The sequence below is a fragment of the Lithobates pipiens genome, unplaced genomic scaffold, assembly GCF_037356315.1.
Source record: "Lithobates pipiens isolate NorthernLeopardFrog02 unplaced genomic scaffold, aLitPip1_a1.2 Scaffold_22, whole genome shotgun sequence".
Taxonomy (NCBI): domain Eukaryota; kingdom Metazoa; phylum Chordata; class Amphibia; order Anura; family Ranidae; genus Lithobates; species Lithobates pipiens.
The window spans coordinates 215,125,560-215,143,888 of record NW_027507784.1 but is presented as its reverse complement, the minus strand read 5'-3'; the positions used below and the strand labels follow the sequence as shown (position 1 = coordinate 215,143,888).

The following is an 18,329-nucleotide window of genomic DNA, read 5'->3' as shown; positions in this document are numbered from 1 at the left end:
AACTACTTCAGCTGTAACGCCTGTACACCCTCTATGGACCAGAGTAATTTTTGCACTGCTACCATGGACCTGTTTATCTTTGTCATCACTAAAGATAGTAAAGTAAAATTACCCTTTAAAAAAAACAAAAAGATAGCAAAGTATGGCATATTTGTCTTGTGGCTGATAAGAGACTAAAATTATGAGGTTGACCTCTCTTCTATCTTCAGCTCAGGCCCCACAGAAGGTGGGACAGAAGATACTGAGGTATAGGAGGAACACTAGTGCCAGCAAGTGTTTATGGAAGCATTGCGTCTCGCCGATGAGCTGAGGGCACCCACCCAATCCCAGGGGGGAGGGGAAAGGGGAGGGTGCACAGATTGCATCGCAGCTCCCGGGAATCAGACCGACATGACGGTCAAGGAATACAACAACCATGAGTCACTGTCATAACTACTAGTAAAGCATGATTGATGCCACCAGGTTTAGGGACATGTGTTTGCACTATCCTACATGTATGGACCATAAAAGGTTCAACCACCAAGGACAAAACCCATACATACTGTAGATGGCAGGGGAGCACTGCCATCTAAATCAAACTGCCTCCATCCCTAATACATATTCAATGTATGGGGAGTTGTGGGGAGTTTTGGGACTTTAAATGTACCATGAGTACATTTACCAGGGGAATGCCCATTTAACGTTCCTGTGTGTACAGTTATTAGTGAAGGCAGTTCTCTGGTTGCTCACAAGCTGATCAGAAGTTACAGTTGTGAGGAAACCCTGAAAACCATAATAGCACTATCTATAAGTGGACATTCCTCTAGGAATCATGTAGGTGACATTTTATATATGGTTTCACAAAGGCTTTCTTTGTAAGAATAGCATGCCCAGCAATTGCAAGTTTGTTTTTTGATTACTTAAAGACTACCCTACCCATAGGATGGCAATGCTGAGTGATTTTACGGCAGAATGAACAGTTGTGTCCCCCTGTTAAAAGTGGAAAAATAGTAGATCTGCTGGCAGGAGCAACAGGTATTAAATCAATGTTACTAGAGATTCAGAAAAATAAAAACTGCTCTGTTAATGCAAGTGACAGACTACATACTACTGTATGTAATTTCTGACTTTGCCCTCAATCTAAAATTAATTGAACTTATTCACTGCCTTTTCAAAATATTATTCAATTACAAATAATTTCATGACATTATGCAATTATACTGTTTTGTCATTAAGCATTAACAGTTAAGCTAGTTTGTTGTCTTCTCTTCATGTGATCATGTCTATTACAACAGCACAGTTTATTTGTATCCACTGTCTGCTAATATATATATTTTCTGTTATATTTTACAGGATGCAACATCTGCATTCTTCCAGTTTGGAGCTTCCATCACTCAACAAGCTACCGTCATGCTTAGCATTATGGAGGAATATGACTGGCATGTATTTTCTATTATAACAAGCACTTTTCCAGGATATCGAGACTTTATACGTTTTATAAAAAACACAGTGGACAATAGTTTTGTGGATTGGGAAGTGCAGAATGTAATTACTTTGGGCGCATCATATACCGATGCACAAACACTAACTCAGCTGAAGAAAATCCATTCTTCTGTTATACTCCTTTATTGTTCAAAGGAAGAATCACTTAAAATTTTTGAAGAAGCTCGCTCCCTTGGCCTTATGGGATATGGCTACATTTGGATTGTACCCAACATAGTCGTAGGGAACAAAGAAATCATACCATTTGAATTTCCTTCTGGATTAGTTTCTGTATCTTATGATGACTGGGATTATGGCCTGGAAGCAAGAGTAAGGGATGGCCTTGGAATTATTTCCACAGCTGCATCAGCAATGTTGGAAACCTATTCATCAGTTCCTGAAGCCAAGACTAATTGCTATATTCAAAATGAGCGGAATGAAATGCCAGCTCACACCCTTAATGAGTAAGGCTTTAACCTTTATTTTAAGCATGTTTACTGCATGTTAAAACCATGCATTTCATCTCATTTGTTGCTATGTTACAAAAGCACATATACGTACACAATCTGTAAAGCAGTCCTTACACTTCACATTGTTAATAAAAAATAAAATTGATGACCATGAAAAGATATTAAAGGATGTAGAACACTTAGATGCTTTTCTTCATTAAACTCAGTGTATGTGAGTTAGGCATAAAGTCTGTTGGCATTAAAATTTGTATTGGTAAGTAAACTTTTGGGTAAATTATACCGCTATACAAATGATAATAAATAGCTTTTTAACATGAAACCTACATTTCATATTTTGTTGTACATGATTGGAGTTATTTACTCTTGCCAGAGCATAGATCCCTGATGTTTATAGCGTTCTTTTTACTCTCCTGAGGGATTAGTAAGAGTGCCCATCACTCTAAGCCCTTGTACACACGGTCGGAGAATCCGTCGGAATGTGTCCTATCGGACCGTGTCGTCGGATAATCCGACTGTGTGTGGCATGCATCGGACTGATTCTGTCGGAATATCCGTCGGACCCAATTTTCCAACATGTTGGAAATATTTCCCGACCAACTGGTTCGATCGGACATAATCCGATCATGTGTAGAGAATTTTGATCGGACCAAGTGCCACGCATGCTCAGATCAAATTCCTACATCAAAGCTATTGGCTACTAGACTGAACGTAATCCCATCGTAACGAAATTACGTGATCACGTTCTGAATGATCAGATTTTTCGACAACTTAGTCCGACCGCGTGTATGCAACAGTTTCGGACAAGATCCGACGGACAAAATCCGACGGATTTGGTTGTCTAAATCTCCGACCGTGTGTACAGGTGCTTAAAGGAATTGCAGTTGCCACATTAGAAGTGCTATAACACTCCCCATTAGTCATTGCCACATCCTCACTTCTGGTTTTGACTTATGGCAATCACTACGCGTTGTAATGCAGATTACATAGTTACATAGTAGGTAAGGTTGGATAATGACAATAATTCATCCAGTTCAACCTCTGTAGGTGCACGTATATCAGTATCTGTAATTATTTCCCATATCCCTGTATTTTGTGTTCTTTAAGATGCACATCCAAGAGTATTTTAAAAATAACAATACTCTCCGCTGAAACCACCAATTGTGGAAGGGAGTTCCACATCCTTATTGCCCTGACAGTGAAACCCCCCCTGTGCAGTTTAAGGTTAAACTGCTTCTCCTTGTGTGGCCCCGTGTCCTCTTACACTTCCTGAGACTGAATAGTTTTTTCCTACACTGGAATCCCCATTAAGGCATTTGTAAATTGCTATCATGTCCCCTCTCAAGTGTCGCTTCTCCACCAAGAATACATTTAGTGCCTGTAGCCATTCCTCATAATTGAGATCCTCCAGTTCCCTTAATAATTTTGCTGTCCTTCTCTGGACTCTTGCCAGCTCCAGCACATCCCGTCTAAGGGACTGGTGACCAGAACTGGATGGAATATTCCAGATGTGGCCTAACCAGAGTTTTATAAAGTGGCAGGATATAGTTTTATCTCTGGAGTGTGTCCCCTTTCTTATGCATGCTAATATCCTGCCAGCTTTGGTAGCCACAGATTGGCATTGCATGCTATTGCTCAGTCTGTTATCTACTAGGACCCCCAGATCTTTCTCCATCCTTGATTCCCCCAGAGGTTCTCCCCCTAGTGAGTAGTTTGCATTTATGTTTTTAGCCCCCAGTGCATGACCTTACCTTTCCCCACAATAAACCTCATTTGTTATATAGTTTCCCAACACATTATTTTGTTCAGGTCTTTCTGTAAAATTTCTAGATCCTGATGCCATGTTATTGCCCTACCTATTTTTGTGTCGTCTGCAAAATCTGAGATTGAGCTACTTATCCCAAATCCTATAACATTTATGACTAAAGAAAACAGAATTGGTCCCAATACAGAGCCCTGGGGCACCCCACTTACTACTCCTGACCAGTCTGAATACACTTTTTTTATCACCATCCTTTGGTCACGCCCCTGTAAACAGTCTTCTATCCAAGAACAAACCTTATGGTCCATGCCTGCAGACCTCAGCTTATAGATTAAGCATTTGTGGGGAACTGTATCAAATGCTTTTTCAAAATCCAGGTACACCACATCCACTGGTCTCCCCACATATATCACAGTCCACTTCCTTGTAGAATGTTAACAGATTGGTTTGGCAGGAACGACCCTTCATAAACCCATGCTGATTATTAATAATGATACTATCTTCTTCAGCAATTTCTTGGATATTTTCCCTTTTTTTTTCCAAAATATTTTATTGAGCATTTCTCACATGTTTATGCACAAACAATATCTCGTACATATGCATAGTTACATATATTCCTGTCAACAGTGTCCAACAGTGAGAAATCTTATATTAATAACCAACAGAGAACAAAAAAAAGAAACTTAAAACCAACATTAGTGGTGGAATATCATGTGAAGTCATTCCCTTTTTGTACATTAGGGTATGTCAGTTCTTGGCTATGGTGGCTTAATTCCTTCGTGCCTTATGACATCTTTCTTGTCGCCCTCTTGCGCTAAGGTAAAGCTATTCCAGCACATCCATCCAAATCCGATCAGACTGGGAGGGGGAAAAAACACACACGAAAAAAAAAAAAGGGGCCGTGAGAGGGAGAGGGGACCCCACCATAGAGAGGGGGGGAACAGAGGTTGTGGAGCTCGTCTCTAGGGGGCAGGGCCTGTAGAGTATAGAACGGGTTAGATCTGCAGTGGGCAAGGAGAGGGGGCAAAGGCAATCACCAACTGCCCGCATTATTCCTAAAGAGTAAGAGGTCCTACGGAGGGTTGAGCATTGAGCCTCTTATGAGTGGATTATGATACCACTTGGGTGAGTTCTCTAAATCGATGTGAGTTCTTAAATGACCTTCAGGGTTCCCATATGGCAGTGGATTTATCGGTTCTGTCTAAGGTTATGTGGATCAGCTCTTCCATTTCCGCTATGCAGTTGATTCGCTGAATCCATTCCTCTATCGAGGGCGGGGATGTCAACCGCCAATGCACTGGCACACACATTCTGGCGGCATTAACCAGGTGCATTGCGATCGATTTGTAATAGCGTTATTTGTGAATTTTCGACAAATGCAGTAGGTATTGCGTTGGTGAGAATTCGAGCTTGAGGGATGATATTTCCATTATGCTCTTGCCCTTTGAGCCAGAATGACTGCAATTCTGGGCAGTTCCACAAGATATGAAGGAACGTGCCTTTTTCCTTACCACAGCGACGACACTGATCAGATACTGAGGGGTAGTACTTATGTAGTAGGTCTGGGGTCCTATACCAGTGTGAGCATAATTTGTACCCATTTTCTTGTATTGAGACATTCTGGGAACCCTTATGGATATAGAGATTGATGCGATCCCATTCCCCCTCCTTTAACTCTGTTCCGAGTGCAGAGTCCCAATAAGTACGGTCCGTGTGTAACAATGACGCTGGGTTTTCAAATAAGGAGGCATAGATATTCGAGATAACGTGAGCCTGAGGCTCTGCGCAGGAACAGAGAGATTCAAAGGTTGTGGCGGGTTTAGTGATCTTGTCTCTGTTGATTGGTGTATCAAGATAGTGCTTAAGTTGCATATAGGACCAGAAAGGAAATGCTCCCGTTCTGGAAATTTCCGCCAATTCCATTTGACGCAGAAAGCATCCTATGCAGAAAAATTGTTTGGCCAGCATCTCCTCATGAGGCCACTCTGCTCGCACAAAGGCTCCCGACAAGCCTGGGAGAAATTCTGGGTTTCCTCTGATTGGTGTAATGGAGCACATTTTATTGGAGACTGCGTGAATGCATGAAGAGTGGCATTAGAGAGGGGATGGGCCAAAGCCTGGGCAGCTATCTTGTTGTTGAGTTTGAGATCAGGTTCTCAAGGGTCACCCACCCTTTGTGTTTAGCATGGACTTTTCAATCGACAATCCGGGCGAGATGGACTGCCCGGTAATAGCATTGGATATTGGGAAGACTAATACCGCCCTTCAGTTTTGGCAAGACGAGTTTTGACCAGCGCATCCGGGCCGGTTTGCTACCCCAAAGGAAAGCCCGGCATATGGATTTATATTGTGTGCAAAATTCACTTTATAGGTTGCTCGGCATTGTTTGGAGCTTATACAACAAACGTGGAAGGATAGTCATTTTGATAATAGACGTGCTCCTGAACCAGGAGATGGAAGATCTATCCCACCTCTGGAGGTCCAGACGTATACTTTGTAATTCTACCAAAAAGTTTCTGTTGTAAAGATCTGACAAGGAGTTGTATGTCTAGATATGTTATGGCATCAGTTTTCCATTTCAAAAGGAAAATGTTGTCGACATTGCTGAACCATGTTTGCCAGTAAGGAAATGTTCATAGAAAATGACTTGGCATACTTGATTTTTAAATTCAATAAGATTTTAAACCGTTCCAGGACCTGCAGGAGACTAGGTAGGGTGGTCAGTGGCGAGGAGAGAAAGAGAAGAACGTCATCGGTAAAAGCCGCAATCTTGTACTTTCTTTCTTGCACTTTAATACCCCCAATATATGGATGCAATCGAATACATCTTAATAGTTGTTCTAGTGTTAGAATATACAATGTGGATGGAGAAGGCGTCCGACAGGTATCTATTTACTCTAACTTTAGCATTGGGATTAATATACAGGGACATAATGAAGGTTCTTATGGGAGGCCCGAGATCTATTGAGCCCAGTACCGCTTCCATATAGTCCCATGCTACCCTGTCGAATGCCTTCTCAGCATCCATTGCAAGGAAAAAGCCTTTGCTTCTAGTGGACATCAGCCAATAATGAAGATTTAGTGCTTTAATCGTATTGCCCCTGGCTTCCCGGCCAGGGATAAATCCCACTTGATCCAAGCCTATCCATTTGGGCACGTAAAAGGAGAGGCGTGTTGCCAGAATTTTAGAAAACAATTTAAAATCCACGTTAAGGAGCGAGATCAGGGCGATAGCTGGTGACATTCGAGAGATCCTTCCCTTCTTTGGGGATCACGAAATATAAGCCTCCAGCAGTCGTGCCGATTCACTAGGGGTGGTAGCAAGAGAATGAAATGCCTTAAGGAATTTTGGTGCTAAAATGTGGGAGAAGCTTTTTTACTATTGGGCCGTGAACCCGTCCGGTCCCTGGTTCTTGCTCGGCCTCATGGCTTTTAATGCCGCTAGAAACTCTTCCAGCGGCAAGGGTGCCTCTAAGGCCTGAGCGTCATCATCCGATAACGCTGGGGGGCCATGCAAGTCCAAGAATTCCCGAATTTGGGCTAGGCGCGAGGTATGACCAGGCAGGTCCACGCCCCCTGCTTGGAGGTTGTACAGTTGACTGTAGTACTGTTGAAACTGTTCAGCAATTTCTTAATTTTTTTAATAGGTTTGGCCTGAGTGGTCTGTAATGTGATGAACCGTAGAATTCAGTGTGTGCTGTTGCGTCGCTCTGGACCACAATCTACCCAGCTTGTTTCCCTGCTCATAGAACAATTTTTGGGACAAAATTTTGCAATGGCATGCCGTTTTAAATAGCTCCTCAGCCAATTGCATTCGTAGTTCCTGTAGGTCCTGCAAGGCCGTAAGCTCGAATGATCTTTTATGTTATGTTTCTAGCACACGGATTTGAGAGAAAATCATTTCTTGCTGGGTTTTTTTCTTCCTAGAGGAGATGGCCAACAATTGCCACCTGATGAAGCACTTGTGGGCCTCCCATTGCGTCATAGGCGCAATGTCTGGGGTGTCATTACGGAGGAAGTATTCCTCCAGCCCTGCTCAGGCTCACGTGATCCTCAGGGTCTGTTAGAAGAGATGCATTTAGTCTCCATATCTTAGTGGAGGCGACTCTCGTTGGGAATTCTAGCGTAATTGTTACAGGGTGGTGATCTGAGAGAACATGTTTTCAGTGGAGGCACCATGAAGGTAGGATAGATCTGTTTGGGAAATAAAAATGTAATCTATTCTCGCATATATGTTTTGTGGCGGAGAGTAAAAAGTAAAGTCCCTACCCTTAGGGTATAGGGTTCTCCATGTGTTGTGCAAGGTCAGGGAAGCTAATTGCAGTTTGATCTGACGCAGTGCAGAGTAAGGGAGGGAGGAGGTTTTTGTAGAGGTGTCTAGGAGTGGGTCCAGAGGGAGATTAAGGTCTCCCCCAGGGGTGGAACTGACAACTCATGGGGCCCCCAGGCAATAGAAGATTATGGGGCCCCCAGGCTTACAGGTGGCCGCCATGCCAGAAGTAAGTAACATATAAAACAACATATAGAGTACAGTCAGGATGAGTCCCACGCTCACATCAGCCCTACCTTACACCAAAGTCCTAACATTCTCCCTATACATCACAGTCCACAGAGTCCTACCTTATGGTAACGCTCCCCCAGTGTGTCACCTTCTATCAGTGTCCCCTTACACACACCTGTGCACCTTAATTTAAAGGCCTTTAAATTAGAAAAAAAAAACACTGTTGCAGGTTATGAACTGCACAAGTGAGTCTTAGAGCCAGCGAAATAGTGAACTGCTGTGGTTAGCCTCAAATCTGGCAGTGGGGCATGTGAATAAAAGCCATACTTGATGTGTGCCAAATCACCGCACAGGCACGCACCCAGACCTGCCCTGCTGCCTGACCCGAGGCCAGGCTCAGCAGTTCACCATTCAGCGGCCTCCGAATGGCTGTGGATTTTTCAGGGGCATAGGATTGCTAGATCGACTTCTGTTTAGCGTCAGTAGGCACAAATAAAACTTACAGTATACACACACACACACACACACACACACACACACACACACACACACAGACACACACAGACAGACACCAGTGGTGGCTGGTGCTCAAAATTTGTGGGGGGGGGGGGGGCACAAACAAAATGAAAAAAAAAACAAACAAAAAAAAACCCCATCAATTGCAGCCACTGTGCCCATCAAGCGCAGCCACTGTGCCCCATAAATTGCCAACACTGTACCCAAACAAAGTGCAGCCACTGTGCCCATCAAGTGCAGCCAGCGTGCCCCAAACGCTGCCAACATGCTCCATCAATTGCCCCTACTGTGTTCTATCAAATACTGGCAGTGTGCCCATCAATTGCTGCTAATGTGCATCGCCCGGCACTTACCTGTCTCGGAGTGGGTCAGCGGCGGTGTCCTGCACGCCCCTCGTTGTCTTCTTCCATCCTCTGTCAGGTATCCAATCACAGTGCCTGACGCTTCAGCCAATCAGGTGACAGGTAACAGACCAGAGCACCTGATTGGCTGAGAGGCGGTTCAGTGTTAGCAAAGTGAATTGCTTTGCTAACACACACACAGCTGAGTGAACAGTGAACGCCCAGCATGACGCCTGCTGTTCACCTTTGTGGGTGCCTATTAGAGCCTAAGGCTCTAATCAGGTGCTTCCCAAAAACACACCCACCACTGTAATTCAGGTGCCCGGTGCCCGAATAGGGGGTGTCAGCGGCAACCATAGATAGATTCATGCAATGCATGAATCTATCTATGGTGATAGAGAGGTGCCAGGAGAGTGGGGGCAGTGCCCAAGCGCCCCTTATGGACGCACCGCCACTGATAGACACACAGTATACACATAGATACACAGACACACACCATAAACACACATATACTATATATATATATATATATATATATATATATATATATATATATATATATATATATATATTTTAGGGCTGGGGGGGGGGGGGAATAAAAATAAAAAAAATCAATTTAAATCTTGAATCGGGCTGAGAAGTCAAATCAATTCAAAATTTAAGCAAATCAATTTTTTTCACCACCACGCTGGTCCCGAGGTGCTGCTGGCACCACAGACTAGGCCAAAGCCATGGCCTCGCCTAAAAACTCCTGCCCGCAGCTCCTCAGGACCAGCGCAGTGTCCATAAAAAAAACAAAAAAAAAAAAACTTGATTCGAACCGTGTTTTTTTTTTTATAAATAGATTTTTTAAATATTTTGTTTAGAAAAATTGCCCAGCTCTAATAAATATATATATACACACACACACACACACACACACACACACACACACATACATATATATATATATATATATATATATATATATATATATATATTGTGAAGTTTGGGGATACTAGTTCCGCGGGATTAAGTGCATAAACCGTTGTCAGGTGAAACCAAAATATATTTATTTATAATTAAATCAAAAATAAAGCTTTTCTTCAGCATATAAAAACCGTAAATTAAAGTCTGCTTATCTTCAGCACAAAATAATACAAAAAGAAAAGCACCTACAGTTCTGTAGACCAAAAAGTTTCTTAAGAGTCCTTGCAGAGATCTTTTTGCAGCCTCCAAACCAGCAAACAGCAAATACAGCACAGCCAGCTCCCCAGACAGGTGTTCATCTCCTTCTCCTTCTCCTTCTCCTTCTCCTTCTCCTTCTCCTTCTCCTTCTCCTTCTCCTTCTCCTTCTCCTTCTCCTTCTCCTTCTCCTTCTCCTTCTCCTTCTCCTTCTCCTCCTCCCCACCACCTGTCTACTACTTCCTGTCTTATAGGCTGTCTGTCTTCCTGGAGGCCGTTAACCCCCTGTGGTCAGGGAGGGAGGCGCTTTCCCACCCAAATGTCACTTTAGAGCCTCCCAAATTCCGGGTCCCAACTACCTCTCTTAAAATATAGAGAGGACTGCAAATCAGTCTTCTCCCGAAAGCTATCCCCGGAATTTGTCTCCCATTTTGGGTGACCCCCTGAGGCCTACCATGATTCCCTTAAAGGAACCACATCCCGAATATAGGCGCCACATAGTACCCATCCAGGACCCAACCTTGGCGTTCTGTACAATATATATACACACACACACACACACACACACATTATATATATATATATATATATATATATATATATATATATATATATATTTATACACACATATACACAGACACCAGCACTTTTCACCCAAAAATCTGACAAAAAAACACACTGCTGCCACCATCTCCAGGCATGCTGGGACTTGTAGTGCCCCAGCAGCTCACAGACACATTAGGTGGTAATGCAGGAGAGGAGGGGACTGTGCCTGTGTACTGGTGGGCAGGTAATGAGTAGGCAGGGTAGCAGAGATTGGGGGAGGAAGGTCTTTCCTCCAGAATCATGGCACTTCTCACATAGAAAATCAATCTAACAGCTTCAGAGCCCTGCTAGAGGAAAAACACATCCTCCACTCCCCCCTGCTCACTAGATTAAGCCACTGGCACTCAGTTCATCTCAGCAAGCTTACCTTCCAGCAGGTTGCAGCCCTTTCCACACTGCACGCTGTGTCCCCTCCTCCAGCTGTTGGCAGTCTCCTGCTCTGAAATCAAATGAGCCGCGGAGAGAAAGGGGGTGTGTACACTGTTTCCATTGGCTGAGGAGGCAGTACAGAGGCGGGGCATCTATAGCTTCCTTTTTTTTTTTACAGCAAAATGATGTCGGCATGGGACATTTCAGGGACAGATGTAAAAAAACTGATTTTTACATACTGTCCCTGCTTTTACTGAGGCTTGCCAGTCTGATGGGGCCCCCTAGTGGCATGGGGCCTTCCGTCCGTGACCGAGTGCCAGAATGGTCAGTTTGCCCCTGGTCTTCCCCCAAAATTAAGAGTCCTGATTGGAACAGGGTAAGTTTAGTTACAATCTCCCATATGAATGGGACTTGTTTGGTATTAGGGCAATACACATTAGCTAGAGTGATTGGTTTGTCGTTCTATTTACCCTTTAGAAACAAGTATCTCCCTGCTGGGTCTTGCATCTGGTCGGTAATTTCAAAGCGGAAGGGTTTTGCCAACATGATCGACACCCCTTTAGATTTAGAGTTGGGGCATGTCGCATGATATGCTACTGGAAAGCGGTCATTCTGGAATCGTGGGACTAGTCCGGACTTAAAGTGCATTTCTTGAAAGAAAAGAATTGTGCTCTTTGTCTATGGGCCTCTGCTAGGACACTGGGCGGGGACATCACCCAGCGATGTCCCTATATAAGTCGCCGCACACCGCGTCCCTGTCATTGCGGCCAGAGAGAGCATTGAGTCAATATCTCAAGGAAGAAGAACAAGAACAAGGAAAACAAGAAGAGAAGGCGGTGGCGATAGAAGACCGGGCCACCGCTAGTAAAAGAGCTGGAAGAAGGCGCGGAGGCCCGGCAAGAAGAACTGAAGAGGGGGACAAGACCCACGAAGAGGGGGACAAGACCCCCGAAGTCGGAAGAAGACCCCCGGGCGGCAACGAAGAAGAAAGCCTGGCTCCTCTGCTAGTAAAAGAGCTAGCAGAAGAGTCCGGCGAGAAGACCCCCCAAGATGGAAGAAGACCCCCGGAGCTGTGCAATAAATTATTTTAAACTCTTGTGTGGTGTTTTTTTTTTACATTTTCTTCACCAGGTGAATGGGTAGGGGTACATTGTACCGCATACTCATTCACATAGGGTGGGGGGCCGGTATCTGGCGCTCGCTCGTTCCCACCCCCTCTCCTGACCGGCTCGGATAAGGGTCTTATATGGACTTTGGGGGGATCCTCACGCCATTTTTATAGCGTAAGGCTTCCCATTCAAGTCCATACAAGGTGACGGGGTGACGGGGCCAGCGACATGTCAATCGGCGGCGAGATTGACTTCCATCGCTTGACCCGGCTACCTGGAGCCACGTTCAAAATTAATGGACTTTCCTCCGTGTGTGGGCAAGTCCGTTCATTTCAAAAGTCCGGTGGACCTAGTCCGGCGGACCTAGTCCGCCAGAAAAGTCCGGTTGTGTGTGGGCAGGACCGCTCGTTTGGAAAGTCCGGTGGACTTTCCGACGGTTTGTCCGCCGGGCTAAGTCCGCCGGACAGTCTGATCGTGTGTACGTGCCATTAGAAGGGAGAGAAAAAAAAAGGGGAAACCCCCCCGGGAGGAGGGAAGGGAAAGAAGCTGGGCTAAAGTTAGCGGGGGGGGAGAGGGTCACAAGCCCAAGCCAAAAGGCCTGGTCTGCGGCCCTGTCCCTACCCCAGAGGAAGAGGGGATGTGCCCAACGATTAGTTATTTGAAAAGAGATTCCGGAGATCCTGAAGAGTCTGGCCATAGTTCAGGGACCATCAGTAATATCCTGTTGGGCTAATGAAGAAAACTCAGAACATATAACATAGTACATGAGTCCAACTAACCAAAACCGGGTGCTCAAGTAACCGTGTATTGCAGCAGTATAGCCATCCATGGGAATATATGCCCTTGGGCTTTACCTATGAGTCTGAGAGCATACTGTTCATGTGGGGAATAAAGAGAACCGGAACCTAATGATGGTTCTATGGCTTATGTTCCAGATCACTAGAGGACTAAATATGACATTGTAGGCTATGTGAGTAGTTTGCTATCCTTCATTGTTTGTAGAAAACCACCCCTCCTCAGTCTGTCAAACAGTATCAGTAAGAAGTAGGTAGGCTTCAGGGCTCCCAGCTTTGTCCTCTCCTTGTTCCTGTAAGCTGTTTTGGACCAGATGAAGGCGAAGACAATTAAAAGCCAACAAGTACAAATCTGCTCAAGTGGGTGTTCAAGAAGGTTCTAGTCCAAGACTAACTGTCGGTTTTCCGACAGGAGGAAGTTGGCGACACTCTCGGGCCTTGCTCAGTTATCGTGGCATCGGGGCCTCTTTGGGACGACTCAGAAGAAGATCTTCGGTGTCTATGTCTGTGGTGTCTCGAGCGCAGGATCATTTCCTGATGGACATGGATCCAGGGTTCAGGCTGCTGGAATGAGCTAAACCAGTCTGGGACAGGTACCATGGGGATGCCTAGGGTAATGCAAAATTCTTGGAGCTCTGATGGTATATGTAAGGAGGCCGTGCAATTGCCCACTGTGGCCATTAGACAGAACGGAAATTTCCAACGATATATAATGCGCCTTTCTCTAAGCACATTAAGCAGTGGGTGGAGTGTTCTCCTGTGTTGTAAAGATATGGCCAAAAGGTCTTGATGAATTTGGATAGGGTGGCCATGTTGTAGCTGCCCCTGGTTGTGTGCTTGGCGCAAGATATCCTCCTTCTGAGTAAAGCTAGTGAGGCAGCACACGACATCCCTGGGTGGGTCAGTATCCCGACCTGTGGCGCTCCATGTCTATGGGGGGATCAGGAGGCCTGCCCAGCAAAGTGTTACACAAAGCCGATATTACCTGCTGCAGCTGGGGTCCTTCTACTGATTCTGGTACTCCCCTAAACCTCAGATTTCTCCTCTTGCCCCTGTTGTCGAGGTCCTCAATATGCCGGTGCATATCAATCAAGTGCTGAGAATGTACGCTGACTACCTGTTGTTCTATTGGCTGTGCCATGTGTCATGGCTGCTGCCTCCACATGGTCCAGCCGAGAGGTTACCGCTTTAAGATCAGTTTTGAGATCAGCAATCGCCCCTGACAAAGTGTTTTTAATATCCATTGCGACTAGTTGTAAATCTGCTAGGTTGAGAAAGGAGGGTGGCTATGTTCCAGCTGCCACTGCATGTGACTCATCATGTCCTGCGGTAGCTCGGCTTGACTCTCCGTGATTCCCCTGGTGGTATGACTGGGGGCCTGCGTGTCCCCCTGTTGGGTCCAGAATATCGCCAATATGGTGCGGCTGATCTGAGTAGCTGAGTCCGCCTGTGTTCTGTGTTCGCCTGTGTTCGGGATGACGAGGAGCTTCTCCCTGCCATCTCTCCACTCCTGTCGGAAGGTCTTTCCACGAATGGTCGCTAGATATGCAGCCCTGGTCGTCGGAGGAGACTGATTAAGCTGCCATTTCAGTCCGCCGCCAGGCCACGCCCCGATATTGTCCCTTATCATCCCCTCCGATAATTTATCTACTATTGATGTTAGGCTGACTGGCCTGTAGTTTCCAGGAATATGTCTCTGCCCTTTTTTGAATATTGGTACCACAATGGCTTCTTTTCAATCAGCTGGTACAATTCCTGCCAGTATGCTGTCTGCAAAGATTAAGAACAATGGTCTAACTATAACCTGACTGAGTACTTTGAGGACTCCCGGGTGTAAGCCATCTGGTCCGGGTGATTTATTTATGTTAAGCTTATTCAGTCTTTTCTTGACTCCGGCCTCTGTTAGCCTCATGGGTACATCCTGTGATGTGTTACTAACAATACCTGTGTGGTTAGTATAGCACTCCTTTTCTTGTGTAAAAACTGAATTGAAAAAAACATTTAGTACAGTTGCCTTCTCTGTGTTATTTCTAACCATCCTCACATCATCGTCCTTTATGTGGGCAACATGCTCTGATTTCACATTTTTACTGTTAATATATCTAAAAAATTTCTTGGGATTTTTTTTACTCTCCTCTGCTATGTGTCTATCGTAGGGATGGGTGAATGGTTTGGCCCGAGCATAAGTTCGACAGTGGTTCGGTCGATTGGTGAACATTCTAACAAAAACGGGTCATTCAACCATTTGTTCGCCCCCCCGAACTGACCACTGAAGCAGTGAAAGCTTCAGCCAATCAGGGCACAGAGCATTGTCAGAGGCATGATTGGACACTGCCATCATGACACTATCCAATTGTGGCTTATTCCCGCCCCACAGTATAAAATTATTATTTTCAGCCATTTTCAGTGGGATTTTGGCATGGAGAGTGATAGAACAGGGCTATGTTCAGTTATATTATTTAGTTAGTGTGCTATACTGTGCTATATTGCTTCAATTGTCAGTGTAGAATAGGGATGGCCGAACGGTTTCGCCCGGCGGTCGGTTCGCGGCAAATTTTGGCTGTTCGCGGTCCGCCCGATCGGCGGACTATTGCCGCTGTTCGCCCGGTGGACTTCCGTGTTTACTGTGTAAAAGAACTTTGACCTATGATGACACATCCATCATGTGGTACAGGACAGCCAATTGAGACATTACAGCACATGGACACTTGGACATTCCCCCTAACTTATAAATAGACCCGATCCGGCGGGCATTTTACATTCTTTCTTATGTCACTATAGGGAGAGGTTGCTGTGTGGAGCAGGGAGAGACTGCAGTGACCCAAATCGCTAGCTATTAGGTCCACAAAAGTTCTTTTAAGGACTGGTATGGTATAGGTGTTAGGTGTAGTTCAGGATATAGGTTTGAGGCACTGCTATTCAAGTCATTGTTGCAGCAGCCTGTCTTTTGTCAGTGTAGAGAGAGGGACAGGACGCTGTGTGCAGCAGGGACAGTCAGTTTAATCATTAGCTGTTACTATTAGGTCCACAAAAGTCCTTTTCAGAACTGGTATGGTAAAGTAGTACAGGATATAGTTTTGAGTGCTATTCAAGTTATTGTTGCAGCAGCCTGTGTTTTATCAGTTTAAATAGGGACAGACAGGAAGCTGTGTGTGGCAGTGAGGGACAGTCAGTTTAATCAGTAGCTATTACTATTAGGTCCACAAAGGTTCTTTTCAGGACTGGTATGGTAATAGGCTTGTACACGTATAATATTCTTTCTTCCAAATATAGAAAGAATATTATACTTGACTGCTGCCCTTCTGCTGCAGTAGTCCTTTATGAGTATAGGGACTGAGGTACAGTCTGCTAATCACAACCTACTAGTTGCACAAAGGTCCTTCTAAGGACTGGGAGGTATAGCGTACTAGAGTATATAGGGTTGAGTGAGGTAAAGTCTGCTAATCCTTAAGGACTGGTATAGGTCCACAATATATTGGGTTGAGGTGCACTACTGCTGACTGCTGCCCTATTCTGCAGCAGTCCTTTATCAGTATAGAGGCTGAGGTACAGTCTGCTAATCACAACCTACTAGTTCCACAAAGGTCCTTATAAGGACTGGTAAGGTATAGCGTACTACAGTATATAGGGTTGAGTGAGGTACAGTCTGCTAATCCTTAAGGACTGGTATAGGTCCACAATATATAGGGTTGAGGTGCACTACTGCTGACTGCTGCCCAATTCTGCAGCAGTCCTTTATCAGTATAGGGACTGAGGTACAGTCTGCTAATCACAACCTACTAGTTCCACAAAGGTCCTTATAAGGACTGGTAAGGTATAGTGTACTACAGTATATAGGGTTGAGTGAGGTACAGTCTGCTAATCCTTAAGGACTGGTATAGGTCCACAATATATAGGGTTTAGGTGCACTACTGCTGACTGCTGCCCAATTCTGCAGCAGTCCTTTATCAGTATAGGGACTGAGGTACAGTCTTCTAATCACAACCTACTAGTTCCACAAAGGTCCTTATAAGGACTGGTAAGGTATAGGGTACTACAGTATATAGGGTTGAGTGAGGTACAGTCTGCTATTCCTTAAGGACTGGTATAGGTCCACAATATATAGGGTTGAGCTGCACTACTGCTGACTGCTGCCCTATTCTGCAGCAGTCCTTTATCAGTATAGGGACTGAGGTACAGTCTGCTGATCACAACCTACTAGTTGCACAAAGGTCCTTCTAAGGACTGGTAAGGTATAGCGTACTACAGTACATAGGGTTGAGTGAGGTACAGTCTGCTAATCCTTAAGGACTGGTATAGGTCCAAAATATATAGGGTTGAGGTGCACTACTGCTGCCCTATTCTGCAGCGGTCCTTTATCAGTATAGGGACTGAGGTACAGTCTGCTAATCACAACCTACTAGTTCCACAAAGGTCCTTATAAGGACTGGTAAGGTATAGTGTACTACAGTATATAGGGTTGAGTGAGGTACAGTCTGCTATTCCTTAAGGACTGGTATAGGTCCACAATATATAGGGTTGAGGTGTACTACTGCTGACTGCTGTTCTATTCTGCAGCAGTCCTTTATCAGTATAGGGACTGAGGTACAGTCTGCTAATCATAACCTTCTAGTTCCACAAAGGTCCTTATAAGGACTGGTAAGGTATAGTGTACTACAGTACATAGGGTTGAGTGAGGTACAGTCTGCTAATCCTTAAGGAATGGTATAGGTCCACAATATATAGGGTTGAGGTGCACTACTGCTGACTGCTGCCCTATTCTGCAGCAGTCCTTTATCAGTATAGGGACTGAGGTACAGTCTGCTAATCACAACCTACTAGTTCCACAAAGGTCCTTATAAGGACTGGTAAGGTATAGTGTACTACAGTATATAGGGTTGAGTGAGGTACAGTCTGCTATTCCTTAAGGACTGGTATAGGTCCACAATATATAGGGTTGAGGTGCACTACTGCTGACTGCTGCCCTATTCTGCAGCAGTCCTTTATCAGTATAGGGACTGAGGTACAGTCTGCTAATCACAACCTACTAGTACCACAAAGGTCCTTATAAGGACTGGTAAGGTATAGTGTACTACAGTATATAGGGTTGAGTGAGGTACAGTCTGCTATTCCTTAGGGACTGGTATAGGTCCACAATATATAGGGTTGAGGTGCACTACTGCTGACTGCTGCACTATTCTGCAGCAGTCCTTTATCAGTATAGGGACTGAGGTACAGTCTGCTAATCACAACCTACTAG

The 18,329-nt window shown here is 44.8% G+C and overlaps 1 protein-coding gene across 1 annotated transcript in view; it reads left to right on the top strand.

Moving 5' to 3' along the window:
• Positions 1-390: 390 nt before the first annotated feature.
• The window catches only part of LOC143925714 (glutamate receptor ionotropic, NMDA 2A-like), a 220,369-nt gene continuing 202,430 nt past the window's right edge, over positions 391-18,329 (top strand). The window contains exons 1-2 of the mRNA XM_077450172.1: positions 391-396; positions 1,333-1,925. Coding sequence (XP_077306298.1) covers positions 391-396; positions 1,333-1,925 — 599 coding nt within the window. The remainder of the gene's footprint in view (positions 397-1,332; positions 1,926-18,329) is intronic.